General features: G+C 42.5%; 1 protein-coding gene across 2 annotated transcripts in view; it reads right to left on the bottom strand.

The window, feature by feature from the left end:
• Positions 1-2632: 2632 nt before the first annotated feature.
• LOC124026043 (lactadherin-like) overlaps positions 2633-22973 on the bottom strand; it is a 23196-nt gene continuing 2855 nt past the window's right edge. Inside the window, exons 2-10 of one of the 2 annotated variants that reach the window (XM_046339221.1) lie at positions 17987-18112; positions 17420-17551; positions 10741-10854; positions 10381-10562; positions 9661-9816; positions 9238-9382; positions 6611-6813; positions 4262-4417; positions 2633-3435 (exon numbers count right to left, since the gene is read on the bottom strand). In XM_046339221.1, coding sequence (XP_046195177.1) covers positions 3292-3435; positions 4262-4417; positions 6611-6813; positions 9238-9382; positions 9661-9816; positions 10381-10562; positions 10741-10854; positions 17420-17551; positions 17987-18112 — 1358 coding nt within the window. In that variant the 3' untranslated portion in view covers positions 2633-3291. The remainder of the gene's footprint in view (positions 3436-4261; positions 4418-6610; positions 6814-9237; positions 9383-9660; positions 9817-10380; positions 10563-10740; positions 10855-17419; positions 17552-17986; positions 18113-22973) is intronic. The other variant, XM_046339222.1, reaches the window with a different exon arrangement.

Below are 22973 nucleotides of genomic sequence, written 5' to 3'. Positions count from 1 at the left end.
GACCAAAGGTGCTTTTACAAAATATTGACTCAGGGTGATACAGACATTACTGTATTGATTAATACTTTCTGAAGTCACTGTATATTATTAAATTTTGTGATGTTTTTGTTCGTTTTGTTCTTCTTCAAGGGTTTTTTCGGCCGTTCGTGAACATAGAGCTTCTTTTCAAGGAAAGACAATGTTCAGAGCCTACGGCCCTTCGTCGGTCATTGGTCAACAGTAGGGATTCTTCAATGAAGTGTTTGTTGTCATCCAATTATAGATGACTCGTTTTCATGCACATTTTTACACTTGAGAAATACTGCACCAAACATCTTATTTAGATGTGACATTTTGTGACTAAGATTTTGTGACAAGGATAGTAAAACCACACACACACAGTGCTAATATATAGTCAGAGTATAGTTGAAAGCCTTGGCCAGGGGCAAGACATACCAGCCTGTGTGAATAGTAGAGAGATGAGGAGCTAAGAGGGTCTGATTACTACTATAAACACCAGTCTATTGCCCAGCCAGGAGAGTCCTTTATTGGGTCATAGGTGCCCCGTCCCAAATGGCACCCTATTCCCTATATAGTGCACTACTTTTAATCAGAGCCCTATGTGCCCTGGTCAAAAGGTACCATATTTAGATGGGTGCCATTTGGGACACAGCCAGGGAATGTTTGGATGGGAAAGACACAGACAGGACTATGGTCTGACCCACAATGGAAATCCCTCAGGGGTCTCAGTGTTACAACAGAGCGGTCATCAATGGCTTGTATCCCAAAAAGCACCCTATTCCCTATTTAGTGCACTACTTTTGAGCAGGGACCCATAGGGCTTGGGTCAAAAGGCATTAGGGTGCCATTTAGGTCAAACACATGGGTTGTCTTCTGTGGTTCACACTGGACTGGCCAGACTACTTCCTAGTCCCAACATGTATGGGACACCAAAATGGACTAGACATCAAATTTTCCTTCAAAAAGGTTGAGATGAGTTAGTCTAGCCTTGATGACAGTGTTTTATGAATTATTGTGCCATTGTGAAGTCGGGAACAGAGCATTATTTCTAGAGTCATCACGCCCAAAGAGTCTAAATGACTGTAGTTTATACTGACGCTGGTTGTAAACATGTTTATTGCAACTATGAAGTTTAAGAGTGTCTGTTTATTTTATAAAAGCAATTCAGATTATATGCACTAACATACACAGCCCCATTAACAAGCCCCCGTGATGTCACTTAATAATCAGATCCCACTTCTGCTGGAACCAACTTTTTTCTGTACTGCTATCCATGACACGCCCATCCTGACAGTATGATCAGACAGGTCAGACAGGAGAATGGGGCTCCACTGCAGAACTAGGGGGAACACAAAGTTCTGCTCTGTAACATCCTGGCAGTGGCATGGTCACAAATTGAAGAGGAAGAAACAGTGGGAGGGAGAGAGAGGGAGGGAAAAGGAGAAGGGGAAGTAGTAGAGGGACAAAGTGAAATGAGAGAGAGAGCAAGAGCGAGAGATAAAGAGAGAGAGAATATGCCTGTCACTGAGAGTTAGGCAGAAGGGCGAAATTACAAAGGGACACTTTTTTGTGCTTCTAACTAAGTTGATGCTATTACTGTAAGACTGATATCAATGTTTACCCATGCAATGTCTTATGTAATGGACATTCTTTTCAATCAAAATGTTTAACACAGAATGTTTTTCAACTTTTTTTAATTAGTGATGTCTGTTGAAGACCAACATATTTGATTTCTTAAAAAGAAAAAAATTCAAACCACAACAGAGTCCAATATTTTCTACTCACTCAATCATTTCTACTTGTCTCTCCATTTCAGGCCGACTTGGAATGCAAGATTATTATTAGAACATAAACAAATCTGCTAAATTGGCAAAAAAAACTTAAGTCATGGATCAAGTGTGAAAGGTACACACCATCATACTGAACAATCCTTTGCAGCTTTTAGTTTCACTTTAAAAAACAATGCCCTTCCTTCAATTAATATACAGTATAGGTAATGTACAGTTCAATAATTCCATTGTCAGTTAACAAATTTGTTAATTTATTATGTCCAGCTATTTCCCAAAAAGTATATTGCACACAGGCCCTGCTTCAATATACTACTAAGTGCTCATATCAACCAGCTGACGTGTCTACTCTCCCTTCGATACAATCACATCTATATTATGGTAGACCAGGGGTCTTTAACTCCAGGTCTGGGGCCACATCAGGACTGCAAGCTGCTTTTTGTGGTCCTCGACAGAGCCTTTGTTTACTGTAAATCACAGTGGAGGCTGCTGAGGGGAAGACAGCTCATAATAATGTCTGGAATGGAGCGAATGGAATGGCATCAAACACATAGAAACCATGTGACACATAGAAACCATGTGTTTGATGCCATTCCATTCATTCTGCGACAGCCCGTCCTCCCCAATTAAGGTGCCACCAACCTCCTGTGTTAAATCAGTGGTATTCAAACTTTTTCAGCAGGGAACCCATTTTTTGGCAGAATTTCTGGTGACCCCAACCCAAATCTAAAAACACAACCTACATCAACAAATAACTTTCAATTCATTGTCTTGTCATCTCTCTAATAAAAATTAAGAGAACCAATATTTCTCAAAAATGTATATTGTCCCATACAATAATCATTTTTGAGGTCTTTAAGTCCACGCCGACTGGGATAGGATGTTATTTTTATTTGGCGACCCTGACTCTGAATACCACTGCTGTAAATAGAAGGCTCTCACCCTGGATACATAATGTCAGAGAGCACGGCGGGACAAGCAGCTGCTAGGTCGGCTGGCAAAGTGACATCACACAGAACTGTGAGTGTTTGGAACGTGTTGGAACTGGCAGCGCTGGGGGAAGGTTTGTCCGACATGTTCGCTATACTGTGCTACTTTTGACCACAGCACATGTACTGCCAAAAGGTCAAAAATTGTGCACTACATTGGGAATAGGCTGTCATTTCAGACATACCCTAATTCTTCAAAGAGAATGTGAGAGCCCATGTATTTAGAATTGACACTGGGCCACAGTCACTGTGGAAAGGATCAAAAACAAATTGGAATTGATCAGTTTTAGCTGAAAATATTTGTAGAAATACAAGCTGTAGAGCAGACTTAATCTGGAAAATATTCTATTGATGCAAAGTTCTGGAACGTTAGAACCTGACACATTTTCCCAAATGTACATTCTATACATTAGATTTCTATGTCCTGGTGTAGAGGAAGGTGTGACTGATTTCAGTGTGGATAGGTACGTTATGGAGACTGGGTGGAGCACTGGTGGATTATGGGTAATGTAGTTCTAGTAGTCACAGCCCAGCAGCTCCATGCGCAGGGTGATGCGCTCTTGCCACTCCCAGGGCACAACGCGCAGGTAGCGGGCGTAGAACGGAGGCTCAAACAGGTTCTTCTTATGCATGTTGTTGTCAATGTTGCCTTGGAAAATCTGTCAGGGAACACACACACATCAATGGTCAATTGTTAACTACCAAATCTGTCAGGAAACGCACACACACACACATCAATGGTTAACTACCATATCTGTCACATAATGTCAAGGGTCTACACTCAATGAAAAGATGGGTTGTTTATTGGTCTGAACTATGACCTCATTCATGATGACACAACTCCCCTCCCAGTCCCTCTGAGGAAGCCCCTGGCTACGGCTCAATGAAAAGATGGGTTGTTTATTCGTCCCTGAAGGTCATTGAATTATTCAGCGTAGGTCCCCAATGGAAATTTAAACAGCCCCTTGCTTGCAGCACTCCCATGGGGGTGAAGATTGGCCTCTCCTATTCCACACAGAGAGGGGGGCTACAGGGGTGAGTGTCACTAGCACTGTTCCAGCCAGGGACAAAACAGGAAGTAAAGAGATCATTCACACAGAGGACCAGGGGATACACTCCACACACAGAGTGGGGTCCGGAGAGGGGTCCGTAAATTGGCACGGGAAACACAGTCAGGTCCCAACTCATGTCAACAAACTGTGCAGAGGTTTGCAAAACCCCTTATCCCTACTATCAAAATCAAATAGTCAGGGTAAAAATGATTATAGTGTGTCTGTGTCTCTTTACTTTTAAATGGCGTCCTCTCCTTTCCTTTATGAACATTGAAATGGCTGGGTAGACTTATATCATCTAACAGATAAGATCAGTGGCGATGAAGGAGAGGAGACAAGGAAAGGAAACCAATTAAGCGTATTAGAACTATGGGGAGCCCCAATATATGGGAGTGTCATAATGAGAATACGTTGTGAGCAGTGGTTCACAGACCTTCTCTGTGTTGGTGTTCTCATCCTTCACCAGGTTCCAGGCCTGTCCGTCGTCGCTATAGGCCACTTTGAAGGCGGACACAAACTGCACCACCCCAAAGTCCTTGGCCCCCTGGGTGATGATGCCTGTCAGATGCTTGGTCTTTTCCAGGTCAACCTGGGACAGGATCATGGAGGACAAGACAATAACATATAGACCAGATTAATGATAATACCTTCAATTCAATGAACCCTGTATTTTGGTATTTAAGAAGTAGCTCTTTTCCCAAGGTCAAATAAAATCACAAAACGTGTCTTGGCTACAGTAGAAAAACCACAGTAGAAAAGAGAAGGATGGTTCACACACATTCAGTTCAGGTGAAAAAAGGAAAAGGTTTATTCCATTTCAAACGTTTCGTCCATCTGAGCTTCATCAGTGTCATAGAAACCTACTACTACTACAAGGTAGACTCCCCTCACAGGAATGTCTTCACTGTTCAGAAACCTACAACTACTACAAGGTAGACGCCCCTCACAGGAATGTCTTCACTGTTCAGAAACCTACAACTACTACAAGGTAGACTCCCCTCACAGGAATGTCTTCACTGTTCAGAAACCTACAACTACTACAAGGTAGACTCCCCTCACAGGAATGTCTTCACTGTTCAGAAACCTACAACTACTACAAGGTAGACTCCCTCACAGGAATGTCTTCACTGTTCAGAAACCTACAACTACTACAAGGTAGACTCCCCTCACAGGAATGTCTTCACTGTTCAGAAACCTACAACTACTACAAGGTAGACTCCCCTCACAGGAATGTCTTCACTGTTCAGAAACCTACAACTACTACAAGCTAGACTCCCCTCACAGGAATGTCTTCACTGTTCAGAAACCTACAACTACTACAAGGTAGACTCCCCTCACAGGAATGTCTTCACTGTTCAGAAACCTACAACTACTACAAGGTAGACTCCCCTCACAGGAATGTCTTCACTGTTCAGAATAAGAAGTGTGTGAGCGGGGTGAAGTTTATAAACAAAGATACTACGTCAACATGTCAGACTCCTATCCCTGATGTCTGTATTCCCACACAATTTGTGCCCAATATTGAATAGCTGTTTCATCATATAAAATAGTATGAACCAAGAACAGATGTCAGAATCCCACAAGGATGATAACAATGATCCATGACTTTTTGTGTTACAAACCATATTAGGAAGAGAAAGTGATCCTTCCTCTAAGCACTGTTTCCATTGATATTTAGATGGTATTCACAGAGAAATGTTGCGGTAACCCTCTATACACTCTGGTACGTACTACAACTAATTCAACACAACTAGGAACTACCTGGTAGCTAAACGTTCCCATCCTAAAGACACAAACAACTAACTCATAGGTTATTACTGTATGAATACCATTTGACCAACTTCCAAGTAATTACCATGTCATTTCTAAACCGTAAAATAAAGTGCTACCCGAAATCCTTTGTTAAAGTAGACAGTTTAAAATGGCAATGTGGGATTGGTACATACACGTACTTACACTACTGTTCAAAACTTAGAAATGTCCTTGTTTTCCATGAAAACATACATGAAATGAGTTGCAAAATGATTAGGAAATATAGTCAAGATGTTGACAAGGTTATAAATAATGACTTTTCATTGAAATAATAATTGTGGTCTTCAAACTTTGCTTTTGTCAAAGAATCCTCCATTTTGCAGACCTTTGGCATTGTAGTTGTCAATTTGTTGAGGTATTTTGAAGAGATTGCGGGTACTATTTAATGAGTACTATTTAATGAGTACTATTTAATGAAGCTGCCAGTTGAGGACTTGTGAGGCGTCTGTTTCTCAAAATAGACGCTCTAATGTACTTGTGCTCTTGCTCAGTTGTGCACCGGGGCCTCCCACTCCCCTTTCCATTCTGGTTAAAGCCAGTCTGCGCTGTTCTGTGAAGGGAGTAGAACACAGCGTTGTACCAGATCTATTCCATGCTGATTTCTCGCATGGAATATCCTTCAAAAACAAGGCCATTACTAAGTGACCCCAGACTTTTGAATGGTACTGTATATAGCTAGCTATTGGTTCTTAAAGAATAGATGTTTAGATGCTTTACTCCATCAGAATCCAAAATACTATTTTACTCCATTGTTTGTAAACAATATAATTTTAAACAAACACTAACTTCAAAATATGGTTAAAAATATGCTTTTGAGCTCATGGATGTTCAGTCTTTGCATCCATAGCTCTGTCTATGAATTTGAGTGTGGTTACATTTCTCCAGGCCCCATCCCTCAGCTGTTTACCAAAACAAGTGGTTTGTTTTTGGAATCCATATTGCCCCTTTAAAAGAGGAGAGTCCGTCTCACCTGTAGCCACTCTGAGCGGTTGTTAGTGGCGGGGGACCAGGCGTTGGTCTTGCCCTGTTTGTCTAGCCGGGCGAACTGTGGGTGCCAGGTGAAGGCATCAATGCCCCAGGTGCGGAAGGCACTGGACGCCGAGAGCTGTCCATCAGAGACAAGGCGGGACTTCATGCCCATTGGCTCAGAGCAACCTGTCGTGTTGGAATATACTGTAAACGAAACAGCAGAGAGACAATGATAGACAGGAAAGGAGTGGAGGTGAAAGACAGAGAACCAATAGAGAAAAACCAATGATCACACCAAAGTGAAGAACCACCCACTCAGTGGAGTATATTACAAGGAGCCCGTCCTCCTAATTTATCCCTCCACCAACCAACACTGCAGCTCAAGGAATGTAGATTAGCCATTTACTGATTGATCGATTGATTTGACATGATATGAACATTGAAGAACAGACAACATGACATAAACAGTGTAGGACCGATAGCATGACATAAAGAGTGTAGGACAGACAGCATGACATAAACAGTGTAGGACCGATAGCATGACATAAACAGTGTAGGACAGACAACATGACATAAACAGTGTAGGACCGACAACATGACATAAACAGTGTAGGACCGATAGCATGATATAAACAGTGTAGGACAGACAACATGACATAAACAGTGTAGGACAGACAACATGACATAAACAGTGTAGGACAGACAACATGACATAAAGAGTGTAGGACAGACAACATGACATAAACAGTGTAGGACAGACAACATGACATAAACAGTGTAGGACAGACAACATGACATAAACAGTGTAGGACAGACAACATGACATAAACAGTGTAGGACAGACAACATGACATAAACAGTGTAGGACAGACAACATGACATAAAGAGTGTAGGACAGACAACATGACATAAACAGTGTGGGACCGATAGTATGATATAAACAGTGTAGGACAGACAGCATGACATAAACAGTGTAGGACCGATAGCATGATATAAACAGTGTAGGACAGACAGCATGACATAAACAGTGTAGGACCGACAGCATGATATAAACAGTGTAGGACAGACAGCATGGCATAAACAGTGTAGGACCGACAGCATGATATAAACAGTGTAGGACAGACAGCATGACATAAACAGTGTAGGACAGACAACATGACATAAACAGTGTAGGACAGACAACATGACATAAACAGTGTAGGACAGACAGCATGGCATAAACAGTGTAGGACAGACAACATGACATAAACAGTGTAGGACAGACAACATGACATAAACAGTGTAGGACAGACAACATGACATAAACAGTGTAGGACAGACAACATGACATAAACAGTGTAGGACAGACAGCATGGCATAAACAGTGTAGGACAGACAGCATGGCATAAACAGTGTAGGACAGACAGCATGGCATAAACAGTGTAGGACAGACAACATGACATAAACAGTGTAGGCCAGACAACATGACATAAACAGTGTAGGACAGACAACATGACATAAACAGTGTAGGACAGACAACATGACATAAACAGTGTAGGACAGACAACATGACATAAACAGTGTAGGACAGACAACATGACATAAACAGTGTAGGACAGACAGCATGACATAAACAGTGTAGGACAGATAGCATGACATAAACAGTGTAGGACAGATAGCATGACATAAACAGTGTAGGACAGACAGCATGGCATAAACAGTGTAGGACAGATAACATGACATAAACAGTGTAGGACAGATAGCATGACATAAACAGTGTAGGACAGATAACATGACATAAACAGTGTAGGACAGACAGGTATGCCATATTATTTCCTGTGTAAAGGCACACTACAGAAAGTTAATAGTAAGACCAAGTAATGAAAGCAGGGAATGAAAAGTACCAGACAGATATTTATAATAAAAAAATAACATTTGTCTAAAGGAGGCATTGAAATGAATAGGAAAGGAGGCAGGGAATAGGAAAATAATGAGGAATAGGAAAAGTGAGTGAAGCCCAAACGCCTTACTAGCAGCAAGTCAATTTGAACTGTAGCTCTATACACACTGAGTAATAGGGTGGGGCTGGAAACACATATGGACATGGTGTGTGAGTGTGTGTGAGTGTATGGGTGGTGCTTTTGTCAGGAACTCCGTCCCCATTGTTGCACTGCATGGGTCTCCCTCTGAATGCTGTCCAAACCATTCCCTACAGTATGTGGTCTAAACAGAACTACATCTAGACTCATGTTAGGACATCTAAACAACCCCTCTTACTGTCAGCAAGCTGGACAGAAGAGCCACAGTGTCAACACAAGGAGACCGCATGTACCCAACTTAATGCCTTTTACTTGGTGGGCTTGTAACTTTTCTCAAGGTCTATTTGTGGTTCAGGCAGAGGACTCTGAATGGGGTTTTATTTACAGCTGCATGTCAATAGTCTGGAGTGGCTTCCTCTCTTTATCTCCCTGTTACCATCTGATGTAAAAAAACAAGACACCAAATGGCCAGATCACATTTCTATCACCTGTCCTGAGTTTCCAGATCGATGCAGACGGAGACGAGGAGGAAAGGAAGCCAATTAAAACTATTGAGATGCAGTCTAGTCGTCTTTCCACTCTATTTCCCCGTGTAGAGGTGTCTGTTTACCATTGAGCTCACAGCCCACCAGCTCCATACGCAGGGTGCAGGCCTTGCGACACACCACAGGAATGACGCGGATGAACTGGGCCACGATGGGAGGGTCAAACAGGTTGGTCTTGGTGCTGTCATTATCAATGTTACCCACAAACACCTGTGGCACAGAGCACAGAAGTGATGTCACCAAGTTGTTACAGGCATTCATGTGGGAGCAACTGTACAGGTCCAAGTAAAACATGCCAGTAGGAACAGATCTAGGAACAGCTTAAACCTCCCACAATTCTGACCTTAACCATTAAGAGGATGAAACACATCTGACCCGTTATAAGTTATTGTAGACTGTAGGAAATGGGACAACTGTTTAAAATAACTTACCCTGAGTCACTAACTATAAATGAATATTACTATGGTAAACTCGTATTGTAAAGTCACCTTGTCCTTCCTCTGTCCCGCTGGTCTGTAGGGGGTGTAGGTCTTACCATCAAAGCTGGAAGACACTTTAAAGACCTTAATGTACCTAGCTATGCCCATTCGACTGGCACCCTGGGTGATGATGCCAGTTAGGCGCATCTTCTTTTGCATGTTGATCTAGAGTCAGAGGTCAGAGAGAGGTCAGACAGGGGTCAAACCACTAATCATCCTCCCCACTGGGATTTAGATGATACACTGTTAGAATAAAGGGTTCCAAAAGGTTTCTACAGTTGTCCCCATAGGAACAATGTTTCTGTTCCAGCTAGAAAGTTTTCTACATAGAACCCAGAAGGGTTATTGCGGGAACCAAAAAGGGTTATTCAAAGGGTTCTCCTATGGGGACAGCCAAAGAACACTTATGTTCTAGATGGCACCTTTCTTCCTGAGAGTACAGTGTATGTCTGTTTATATGGGTACTATGGGTACTATGCTTAGACTTTACTAGAGCTGTGTAGCATCATTCAGACACATCTAAAAAGTGTTTCATTTCTTTTCCATGACAATGTCCATAGAGAGGCCAGATCGGGTGACTTCATCAAGTAGAAAAGCATGTTTCAAGCCAAAGTTTAGTCTGGACCCATGAGGTGCTGGCCACAGTCCACCAGTGGGTTATGACCTACCATTTGAGAACACGATTACCACAACAAGTGATTATTTACTAAACTGACTTGGTTCTCTAACCTCCATCCAGGGGTTCTTGTCATGGTTGGCGGCGGTCCAGGCGTTGACCATGCCCTGGTTGTTGAGCCGGGCCAGTTCTGGACCCCAGCGCTGAAGACCCATAATGCCATAGTGTACAGAGGAGGCCGAGATCTGAGACTCTACGATTTCTCCTCCCTCCATCCCCATCAGAGATATACAACCTGGAACAAACACATACATATGTCTTATATAGGAGACAGAAACAGGTTATAATCTCTAATATAGACATACTGGTTGTGACTTAAAGTACAAAGAGAGACCGTTCATAATGTGTAGCACACAGAGTAGTAGACATGTTTCAGTCTCTCCTATGCAGCGGTTCCCCTGCCCTATACTTACGGAGCTGGCATTGCTTTCCAACGTAGGGTGAAGGGCACAGGCAGGTGTAGTCACCATCCAGATCTCGACACATCCCACCGTTCTTACATGGCTGCTTCTCACAGTCATTCACATCTAGACAGGACAAGCACAAGAGATAGACACAGTTACATAGAAGTTGGGTATGTCATCATAATAAACCCTGTCCTAACATAGGAATCTGACATGGGACTTCATAATGTCACATAATAAACCTTGTCCTAACATAGGAATCTGACATGGGACTTCATAGTGGTCCTTCTGTAGCTCAGTTGGTAGAGCATGGCGCTTGTAACGCCAGGGTAGTGGGTTCGATCCCGGGACCACCCATACGTAGAATGTATGCACACATGACTGTAAGTCGCTTTGGATAAAAGCGTCTGCTAAATGGCCTATTATATTATTATATTATAATGACACATAATAAACCTTGTCCTAACATAGGAATCTGACATGGGACTTCATAATGTCACATAATAAACCTTGTCCTAACATAGGAATCTGACATGGGACTTCATAATGTCACATAATAAACCTTGTCCTAACATAGGAATCTGACATGGGACTTCATAATGACACATAATACCTTTCTGGATGGATTTTTTCAGGAAGACATCAAGACTAAACATTGTTGTCCTTATCTGGTCATATAACTAGATTTTCTCTATGCAACCGGACCATAACGATTGAAAATACATCAGAATGAACCAGTTCTGCCCACTGGGTCTGACATCTAAAACCCTCCCTGGACCTGAGCAGGAGAGAACACAGTCCCTGATGGCTAAATGCAGTACACTTGTACCCCAAAGGTAAGTCAGATATAGCCCAGTGGTAAGACTACCTGGCACGCAGGCTAATCAGCCAGGTGGGTGAACCTTGAAGCACCACAATACCACCAGTGGGCCTCCATAATGCCTCTCTGCAGGTGTGTTCTCGAAGACACAGGGGTGATGATAGGGGCACAGCTGGGGGCAACTTTGGGGCCAGGCATCATAAATGACCACAGGTGAAGGGCAGGGTTGCGGTTTTGGGTGTGCTCTATATTGTGCCTGCAGGGTGAGGTGACCTGGGAGTAGTCTATGGTAGTCTGTCCACTGCTGCAGCTCTTTCTAGTCCCCACCAGGGGCTCAGTTGTATTATAAATGGCATGGACTAAAACTGGGCTGTATTCATTAGTCCACACCATAGCAAACCATAGCAAAATGGTGTGCAACAGAAAACACTGGTAGGTCCCCTGTTTGCTTCTTATTGAACAACAACAAAATGATTCAACAAAGTTATTGCCGTCAGGGAATTTTAGAAGTGATTATTGTTATCAGATAAAACAGTATATCCCAAATGGTGGGTCGGTACCTGTTAGCGAGTCATTACTGATTCGTTCTAGGGTGTGGACCTTAGAAAAATCTGCTTTGTTCGTTCATTCAGTGCCCGTGGGTCACAGGAAAATTCCAAAATGGTTTGGTGGGTCATCGGACAGAAATATTTGGTAACCACAGAGCTAGAACATCTTGATATTGTAATTACTCATCCCGGGAATTTAAAAATAGGCCATAAACAGTAAACACAGTGGTTTAAAACAGTGTTTATAGCAGTGTCCCTGGGAGCCACTTCCAGGTTGTAATCTAGGGGGCAGACAGCACTAACACTACATCTTCTGTTTAGCTACTGTTCCCATTAACTCTAAGAGGATTGGTCCCAACTCTAAAACCCATTCCGCTCAACGGCGTGACAACACACACACCCACACTGAGAAATACAAGCACACACCCACGGGCATGCACATACACAGGAAACACACACGCACCGCACCCTCCAGTCATTCTGAGAATCTACTCGGTAAATAACATCTCTGACCTTGATTAGGTAGATTAAATGCCATAGGTGTATCTTTAGACTATGTGTGTGTGTGTGTGTGTGTGTGCCTGCATGTGTGTATGTGTCCATGTCTGTGCCAATGACAGACAGGGACACTGACAGAAGGTCAAGAGTGGTTTGATCCATTCTTAGAAGGAAGGGCAGAAGATTCTAGAATAATGGGGTCCATAACAAACAGCAGTATATCCAACCACTACCCAAGCAGGAGAACTTCAGCCATGTTGGACTAACAAGACAGTACTGGGATCCAACTTACACAATCTATGACGTCTGGTAGAACAAGAACAAATGTGGGTGGTGACAACCAAACAGCAATAACACTGGTGGTCAGACTAGCAGTTAGAGGTTATAAATATGCTATGAATCATCTACAGTTTTGTAGTCGCATCAGCACGCCTGGTTTTTCAATCAGATTCTGGACTTTCAATGGAAAACTTGGACAAACCAAGGAAATGAATGGAAAGGACAAGGGTTATAGTGGCATTAGCCTCCTAGATCCTAATCTGGAATGTGAAAAGTCTTGTACCAGTCCATGCATGAATATCAGTTTGTTTTAATGAGATGGCAACTACTGACCCAACTAGCACTGAGGCTCTCAATAGCTAGGCCTACTGTGTAGAGAGCAGGACTGGCAGAGCTCTCCTCGCTCTGCTAAAGCCTTCTCAGATTAAGAGTGGACAATGGCTAATTGCTGTAAAGGTGCCTCAGAGGGAGAGTTCCTGGCTGGCTAGGGGGGTATTAGAGAAAACCTGGTAGAAGCTTGTATACACAAAACATGCAACTTAGAAAAAGTCAATTGAACATAAATATCCAAGATGGCTGAATTTAAAATTGGGAAATTGTTGAGCTGACATTGTATACCCCATTAATCCAATCATTTATGCTCAACGTGAGTCCAATTTTTTTGCTTTTGCAAGTTCCATTTGACTTTATTACATTTTTTTGTCAGGACCAGTTTATCATTATTATATACAGTACCATGCAAAAGTTTGGACACACCTACTCATTCAAGGGTTTTTCTTTATTTTTACTACTTTCTACATTGTAGAATAATATTGAAGACATCAAAACTATGAAATAACACATACGGAATCATGTCATAAACAAACAAAAAATGTTTAACAAATAAAAATATATTCTATATTTTAGATTCTTCGAAGTAGCCACCCTTTGCCTTGATGACAGCTTTGCATACTCTTGGCATACTCTCAACCAGCTTCACCTGGAATGGTTTTTCAACCGTCTTGAAGGAGTTTCAACACACAGTACGCAGAGCAGTTGTTGACTGCTTTTCCTTCACTCTGCGGTCCAACTTATCCCAAACCATCTCAATTGGGTTGAGGTCGGGTGATTGTGGAGAACCGGTCACTCCATCCCTCTCCTTCTTGGTCAAATAGCCATTACACAGCCTAGAGGTGTGTTTTGGGACATTGTCCTGTTGAAAAACAAATGATAGTCCCACCAAGCGCAACCTAGATGGGATGGGGTATCGCTGGGGAAGCCATGCTGGTTAAGTGTGCCTTGAATTCTAAATAAATCACAGACAGTGTCACCAGCAAAGCACCACCACACCGTTACACCTCCATGCTTCACGGTGGGAACCACGCACACGGATATCATCAGTTCACCTACTCTGCGTCTCACAAAGACACGGTGGTTGGAACCAAAAATCTCAAATTTGGACTCATCAGACCAAAGGACAGATTTACACAGATCTAATGTCTATTGCTCATGTTTCTTGGCCGAAGCAAGTCTTTTCTTCTTATTGGTGTCCTTTAGCAGTGGTTTCTTTGCAGCATTACGACCATGAAGACCTGATTCACACAGTCTCCATTTAACAGTTGTTGAGATGTCTGTTACTTGAACTCTGTGAAGCATTTACTTGCACTGCAATCTGAGGTGCAGTTAACTATAACGAACTTCATAATGACACATAATAAACCTTGTCCTAACATAGGAATCTGACATGGGACTTCATAATGTCACATAATAAACCTTGTCCTAACATAGGAATCTGACATGGGACTTCATAATGTCACATAATAAACCTTGTCCTAACATAGGAATCTGACATGGGACTTCATAATGACACATAATAAACCTTGTCCTAACATAGGAATCTGACATGGGACTTCATAATGACACATAATAAACCTTGTCCTAACATAGGAATCTGACATGGGACTTCATAATGACACATAATACATTTCTGGATGGATTTCCTTTCCTGTGACGGTCCTCATGAGAGACAGTTTTATCAAAGCACTTGAAGAAACTTTCAAAGTTCTTGAAATTTTCCGGATTGACTGACCTTCATTTCTTAAAGTAATGATGGACTGTCATTTCTCTTTGCTTATTTGAGTTGTTCTTGCCATAATATAGACTTGGTCCTTTACCAAATAGGGCTGTCATCTGTATACCCCCCTACCTTGTCACAACACAATTGATTGGCTCAAACACATTAAGAAGGAAAGACATTCCACAAATTAACTTTAACAAGGCGCACCTGTTAATTGAAATGCATTCCACGTGATTACCTCACAAAGCTGGTTGAGAAAATGCCAAAGAGTGTGGAAAGCTATCATCAAGGCAAAGAGTGGCTACTTTGAAGCATCTCAAATATATTTAGATTTGTTTAACACTTTTTTGGTTACTAAAATGATTCCATATGTGTTATTTCATAGTTGTGATGTCTTCACTATTATTCCACAATGTAGAAAATAGTAAAAATAAAGAAAAACCCTGGAAGGAGTAGGTGTGTCTCACACACACACACACACACACACACACACACACACACACACACACACACACACACACACACACACACACACACACACACACACACACACACACACACACACACACACACACACACACTTTAAAGCCCATCCATCAGCAGCCGACGCTTCCCTGGGATGCACTGCAGGCAGAGTTACTTCTCCTCATCATAGAAGGGTTTAGAACACTCATTCTTAGGTTTTTGTTATCCAAATAAATGTTTTAAATGTCATCATAATGGCATCACTGTTTTAAAGGGACAATCTGCAGTTTCGATACAATAACAAAGCCACCCAGCTGCTGTTTTGGTTAACAGCTGAGGGAAGGGGCTGGAGAAATCAACATATTTCTAATTCATGGACAGAGCTATGGATACAAGGACTGTCCATACATGATCTCAAAATGATAGTTTTAACAATGTTTTTATGCTATACAGTTTTTGACTGCAATTACATTGTTTATAAACAAAGGAATAAAACAAGTTTATATTTGGGGTTCTAATAGGGTACGACAGTTGATCTAAACTCATGAGAAATGGGTATGTTTAATTCATTTTAAAAGTCTAAAGCTGGATGTATTTAATACAGATTGCCCCTTTAATGTCATGTTACTGTTATGTCATAGTGTGAAGCCAAAGGGACAATTCTATATCATGTGGATAATACAGTTGTTTTATTCCATTCTGCTCCATGTAAGCACTTACTAAACGTTCCTTTGGATACGAGTGTCTGCCAATGATACGAGTGTCTGCCAATGATACGAGTGTCTGCCAATGATACGAGTGTCTGCCAATGATACGAGTGTCTGCCAATGATACGAGTGTCTGCCAATGATACGAGTGTCTGCCAATGATACGAGTGTCTGCCAATGATGCGAGTGTCTGCCAATGATGTGAGTGTCTGCCAATGATGTGAGTGTCTGCCAATGATGTGAGTGTCTGCCAATGATGTGAGTGTCTGCCAATGATGTGAGTGTCTGCTAATGATGTGAGTGTCTGCTAATGATATGAGTGTCTGCCAATGATATGAGTGTCTGCCAATGATGTGAGTGTCTGCCAATGATGTAAGTGTCTGCCAATGATGTAAGTGTCTGCCAATGATACGAGTGTCTGCTAATGATACGAGTGTCTGCTAATGATATGAGTGTCTGCCAATGATGTAAGTGTCTGCCAATGATGTAAGTGTCTGCCAATGATACGAGTGTCTGCCAATGATACAAGTGTCTGCTAATGATGTGAGTGTCTGCTAATGATATGAGTGTCTGCTAATGTCTTTTCTGTACTACTCACATATTTAAAAACTTTTTTTTTAAAGTAAGGACCAGATTGGACCCCCAGTGAAGGTTAAAGAGCTAAATCACAACTTCTTCAAAAGCTGAGATCACACTGAACATCTTATGCCTCCCAAGCAGGAGATTAAAAGGAGATTCATATCCACGATTCACCCAGTCATGCTGCATTTAGTCAACATGGCTGAAAAACGCTTTTTCACTCTAAGACGCTTGGCTGGGTTGCCATTTCCTCATTAGCTAACAGCCCTCCAACGAGCTGAATGAAAGTCTTTCATGAATCATGAGCTCACCACAATGCTTTCTTACACTCATGCACAGAGTGGAAAATGTCTCAGGCGTTTCCAACTTTTACACCCATTAATGTTAATAATGCCTCAACACGACCTGCCATTGACACACCATTCAGTCTGTCAGTTTGTTGTTTTGACCGAATGGTGAAAGTTAGGATTGGGGTAGTGGACCCTACCCAAGCCAAGCTCTGGTTCTCCTCACCTAAAACAATTTGGCATTAATTGTTTCTGATTTAAAAATGTACCTTAAGACAACAATCTAGGGGAAACGCTGAGTAGTACAGACATGTTGGCCATGTTCGGCTACTTCCCTATTACTTTCACCAATCCTACCAACCAATTCAGATCTGGGATTACTTGAAGGAAGGAAAGCCCGGGTCGGCAGGGAGAATTAGGACAGGTACAGTCACAAGTAAGGAACTTACTGATCTGGCAGTGCACGCCCTCGAAGCCAGGCTGGCATTTACACACGTACTCGCTGAACACGTCTCCTCGTCTGGTCGGAGTGATGACCTCACACGACCCATCATTCCTGCAGGGGTTGGGAATGCAGGGACCTAAGGTAGGATTGACCAATTATAAAGACGGGACACACTCAAGGAAAAAAAAATCAAGAATATGCTTTCATTTACTGAAAAACAGTCAGGTTTAACACAAGGAAATGGAAGCCAGCGCCTGGATGCCAGTCCAAGAAATTAGCTTTGCTTCTAAAAATGAAGTGACAAGACCAAAATCTCAGTATGCTGAGTATGTTGAATTGTCCCATTTGAAACTCAAAGCTTTTTAAATACGGCCACCTGCCTTGACCATATTTGGCAAGCTCTACTCCTCCTTACCGGTCTCATTGACCTGCCTTGACCATATTTGGCTAGCGCTACTCCTCCTTACCAGTCTCATTGACCTGCCTTGACCATATTTGGCTAGCGCTACTCCTCCTTACCAGTCTCATTGACCTGCCTTGACCATATTTGGCAAGCTCTACTCCTCCTTACCAGTCTCATTGAGGTGGCAGGTGTCTCCAGTAAAAGCATCAGCACAGATACAGATGAATGGGTCCTCCCCCACCCCGGTCACACACGTCCCTCCGTTATGGCAGAGATTCACTTCACAGTAATCTCCTGGAAGAGAGAGAGAGAGAGAGAGAGACATGTGGAGAGGGGGGAAGAGACAGTGGTAAAGAGGGGGGAAGAGAATAAAATGAGGTGAGAGAGAGGAGTGTCACAGGGTGGCCACATAAAGGCACGATATGGAGCCTCCATGCACCTGCCATGTTTTAGACAGTTTGACAATCTCTGTGTCAAAAGGAAGTTATACCTCACCTCAATGGCCTCTCCATTACATGTGATCAAGCATATCTTACATCACAGCATGAAAAGTTGGAGGGTTGATAAGGGACGCCCCTGGACTCCTGGCCCTGTATTCACAAAGCATCTCACAGTAGGAGTGCTGCTCTAGGGTCAGTATATGCTTTCAGATTATAATGAATAAGATGACACAGGCAGGGAAGACCTGATATTAGGTCAGCACTCCTACTCTGAGACAATTTGTGAATACAGGCACTGGCACTCTAACGAGAGTCGTTTCCCTCCATGAACACAAAGGAGATGTGGTGATACTGAGGGCCCATGTTAGCTGGGAGGTCATAGAGGGCCTAAGTGCTGACTCACAGAGCACAGGAAGGAGAGGACAGAAACAGGTGGTTTTATGGTTCCACTAAGCCAAGAGTGACCTTACAGTCCTCCATGACATACCAGCATACTATTCCAGTTCATAAAACAGAATCAGTTGCTTTACAATGGGTAGGTTCAATGACATACAGGAGGTTGAAGAGGTGAGCTGAGAATGGTCATTAGAGTTGACAATCATGAACAAGCTCCCTGCCTGAGAAAAATAGTTGGTGTGCTCCCTGTCAAGTATTGCTAAATAGCTTATTATAGAGTTACAGGTATACTTGATGTACTTACCCTCTTGGTACAATGTAATTACTAAGTATTTTAGAAGATACCCAGGTCTATGTAATGTAGAGGGCTGCATGGTGGGGATCTCACTCCTCTCACCATTCACCTGGGCTGTTCTATTCATCAGTGGGTTTAACAGCCTCTGTCAACCTTTTGTAGTGAGCATACTGGCTATACTACCAACAGACACGTTACAGCATGAACACCAGCGTTAAAAACACTTCCTTTGAGGAGCTGACAAAGGGGTGAGAGAAAGTGTTGTGTTGAAAGTGTACGAGGCATTTCAAGTTAAAGGCATTTCATGATTTTGTGGAGATTCCTATAAAAGGTGATATCTAGAACCTTAAAGAGTTCTTTGACTGACCCCATAGGAGAACCATTTTTGGTTCCAGGTAGAACCCATTTGGTTCCAGGTAGAACCCTTTTGTAGAACCCTTTCCACAGAGGGTTCTACCTGGAACCCAACAATTCCTCTGCTGATTACACTCAGGAAAGTGAGGGGATGGAAAGGGGAACAGAAGTGACACCTGACTTTGAGTTTATGGTTCATGACAATAAAACATAAATGGTATCAACTCGGTTCAGTTTCTTTCACCAACTGTCAGCTATTCAAGTGGAACGTGACCCTCGTGTTGTGTACAAGCATTTCGCTACACCTGCAATAACAATGAGGTGCGTGGGTGCAAAATAACTTATGTTCTGCTTTTCTTGCTGCTTGGATACTCAGAAACACATTTAAACACAGCGAAAGATCAATCTCGGAACCCAGAACCTAAACTTGAGTGCAGGCTGGTCAGCTACAGTATGTTAACAGTCTGTCATGGGAACTAGCCACAGATTTTTGCTCTGGCTCCAGACAGACACACTGACATGTTAAATGGACTGTGCATTTCATTCTCACCTCCCCTGTGCTTTACTTCACTAACAGAATGTGTTTGTCTTCCAAACTAAAAGAATGCAGGATTCCCTAGATTATAAACAGATCAGGAATATACTGTACCTCGAAGTGGATTCCCATTTTCCTCAGTTCAGGAATGACCAAAACTTACAAAACACATCAAATCAAATTTTATTGGTCACATACATATATTTAGCGGATGTTATTGCGGATGTAGCGAAATGCTTGTACACAACACCAGGGACGCGTTCCACTGCTCAGACGTTGCATGCATCAACCAATGGTTTCTGCGTGCCAGGACACTTCATTGACTGTGTCATCGACTGACAGATGGATGTGGTTAACTGATAGGTAACATACCTATACAGACGTTGTAAGATCTGACATTGTGTAAGCAGTGGAATGAGACTTAGGTGTGTCGAGGGTCAGGGGGCTTGAGCCAGGTATACCACCTAAACCTATCAACACACAACATGAACAGGTGGTCGAGGTAAAAATTCCTGGTGCACAAATAAGAGTGAATATACAGAGCTCATTCTATCACCAAAGTGAAACTGGTTCTCTAAATTCTCTGAAGATAATCTGAAAATCTCTGCATTATAAGTATTCCAAGAGATGTTGCAAATAAACACGTTTTGTTGTACAGTGATGCGGATATAATTGAGCACATTGTTGCCTAAGCTTTACAGGTGAGGCGAGACCTTTCATTACAGTAGCCATACACCTGTACACTCTTAGAAAAAAGGTCATGGTTCTGAAAGGGTTATTTTTCCGTCCCCATAGGAGACCCCTTTTTGGTTCCAGGTAGAACTCTTTTGGGTTCCATATAGAATCCTTTGTGTAAAGGGTTCTACATGGAATGAAAATGGATTCTACCTGGAACCAAAAAGTGTTCTTTAAACAGTTCTATGGGGACAGCTGAAGAACCCTTTTAGGTTGTAGATAGCAGGTGGAGGGTTGCCGGGTAGAATCACAAGCCCGACAGTAAAAATCTGGTGAGAATTGAATATCCTAGTTGCCATCTGCTCCAGGGGTGCTGCGCAGTGGCTGACCCTGTGCTTCCAACCCTTCTGTGTGTGCATTGGGGTGGGTTGAGTAACACAAATACATTTCTGTTCTCCAAAAAGAAAATGGACATTAAGTGTGGTTCCTCTTCCTTTTCAACCTACAATGATTTAGAGTAAACAACATGCCTCTTACAGGAATCACTGGTTGTGATCGTAGACAATAAACATGAGACTGTGCTGCTAACCATATCTTTACATTTAAGTACAGGGTTGACAGTCATCAAAAAATCACATGGCAACAATATGTCTGAGTCAGGCGTTCAATTATATACATTGACTCTAAAAATAGCAGACAGGACTGAAATAATACCCTTCACACTTTTGAAGCACCAACTTTGATGATCTTTTAGGTTTATGGGGGTTGTCATCACTAGAACCATGGTTGGAACAACTCACCTAGACCATTTGAGAGAGGTAGTGCCCTCTGGATCGAGGAATTGTCTGAGGCAAAGAGTAGAAATCTTCACTATCGAAGCTCTAGTGATATATTTTCAGTGGTGATATGTGATAAATGTTAAAAATATGATTTACACAATTAAATGAAATCAGAGCTTGAAAAGTGTATTTGAGAGTGAGAAAGAAAATCACTTGACTGAAAGCACACTTCAAATGTAATTCTTAGCTGAGCAATGAAAATTTGATTCATGATGAGTTAAATGATAAACTAATCATTGATCATAGAAACTGACATCCCTTCATTTTACAGACCAAACTACACAAAAAAAGTAATGACAAGAAAAGGACTGTTTCCTGATTAAAAAGAGTGTGCCAATAACTTTTTCCCTCCCATTACGTTTATCCCTTGCTGTCTCTGCCGGTTCCTCTCTCTCCACTGGGATTCTCTGCCTCTAACCCTATTACAGGGGTTGAGTCACTGGCTTACTGGTGCTCTTCCATGCCGTCCCTAGGTGGGGTGCGTCACTTGAGTGGGTTGAGTCACTGACGTAATGTTCCTGTTTGGGTTGGCCCCCTTGAGTTGTGCCGTGGCGGAGATCTTTGTGGGCTATACTCGGCCTTTTCTCAGGATGGTAAGTTGGTGGTGTGGGGGCTGTGCTTTGGCAAAGTGGGTGGGGTTATATCCTGCCTGTTTGGCCCTGTCCGGGGGTATCATCGGATGGGGCCACAGTGTCTCCTGACCCCTCCTGTCTCAGCCTCCAGTATTTATGCTGCAGTAGTTTGTGTTGGGGGGCTAGGGTCAGTTTGTTATATCTGGAGTATTTCTCCTGTCTTATTTTTATTTTACCTTTATTTAACCAGGCAAGTCAGTTAAGAACTAATTCTTATTTTCAATGACGGCCTAAGGAACAGTGGGTTAACTGCCTGTTCAGGGGCAAAACGACAGATTTGTACCTTGACCCCTAGGACCATGCCTCAGGACTACCTGGTGTGATGACTCCTTGCTGTCCCCAGTCCACCTGGCCGTGCTGCTGCTCCAGTTTCAACTGTTCTGCCTGTGGCTATGGAAACCTGACCTGTTCACTGGACGTGATACCTGTCCCAGACCTGCTGTTTTCAACTCTCTAGAGACAGCAGGAGTGGTAGAGATACTCTCAATGATCGGCTATGAAAAGCAAACTGACATTTACTCCTGAGGTGCTGACCTGTTGCACCTTCTACAACCCCTGTGATTATTATTATTTGACCATGCTGGTCATTTATGAACATTTGAACACCTTGGCCATGTTCTGTTATAATCTTCACCCAGCACAGCCAGAAGAGGACTGACCACCCCTCATAGCCTGGTTCCTCTCTAGGTTTCTTCCTAGGTTTTGGCCTTTCTATGGAGTTTTTCCTAGCCACTGTGCTTCTACACCTGGATTGCTTGTTGTTTTAGGCTGGGTTTCTGTACAGCACTTTGAGATATCAGCTGATGTACGAAGGGCTTTATAAATAAATTTGATTTGATCATCCAGCCCACATTTGGATGTCCAGCTCCTGTGACATTTAACCTTTTCACTAAGACCTACAGGTGAAAAGTTGGGACATTGCGTTGTAAATGTCTGATGCAAGAGGTATGGGCCAGAGCAGTCAACACAAGAGAGCTGGACATGAGAGT

The sequence above is a fragment of the Oncorhynchus gorbuscha genome, unplaced genomic scaffold, assembly GCF_021184085.1.
Source record: "Oncorhynchus gorbuscha isolate QuinsamMale2020 ecotype Even-year unplaced genomic scaffold, OgorEven_v1.0 Un_scaffold_2528, whole genome shotgun sequence".
NCBI classification, from domain to species: Eukaryota; Metazoa; Chordata; class Actinopteri; order Salmoniformes; family Salmonidae; genus Oncorhynchus; species Oncorhynchus gorbuscha.
This window is presented reverse-complemented; position numbering and strand designations above follow the sequence as displayed.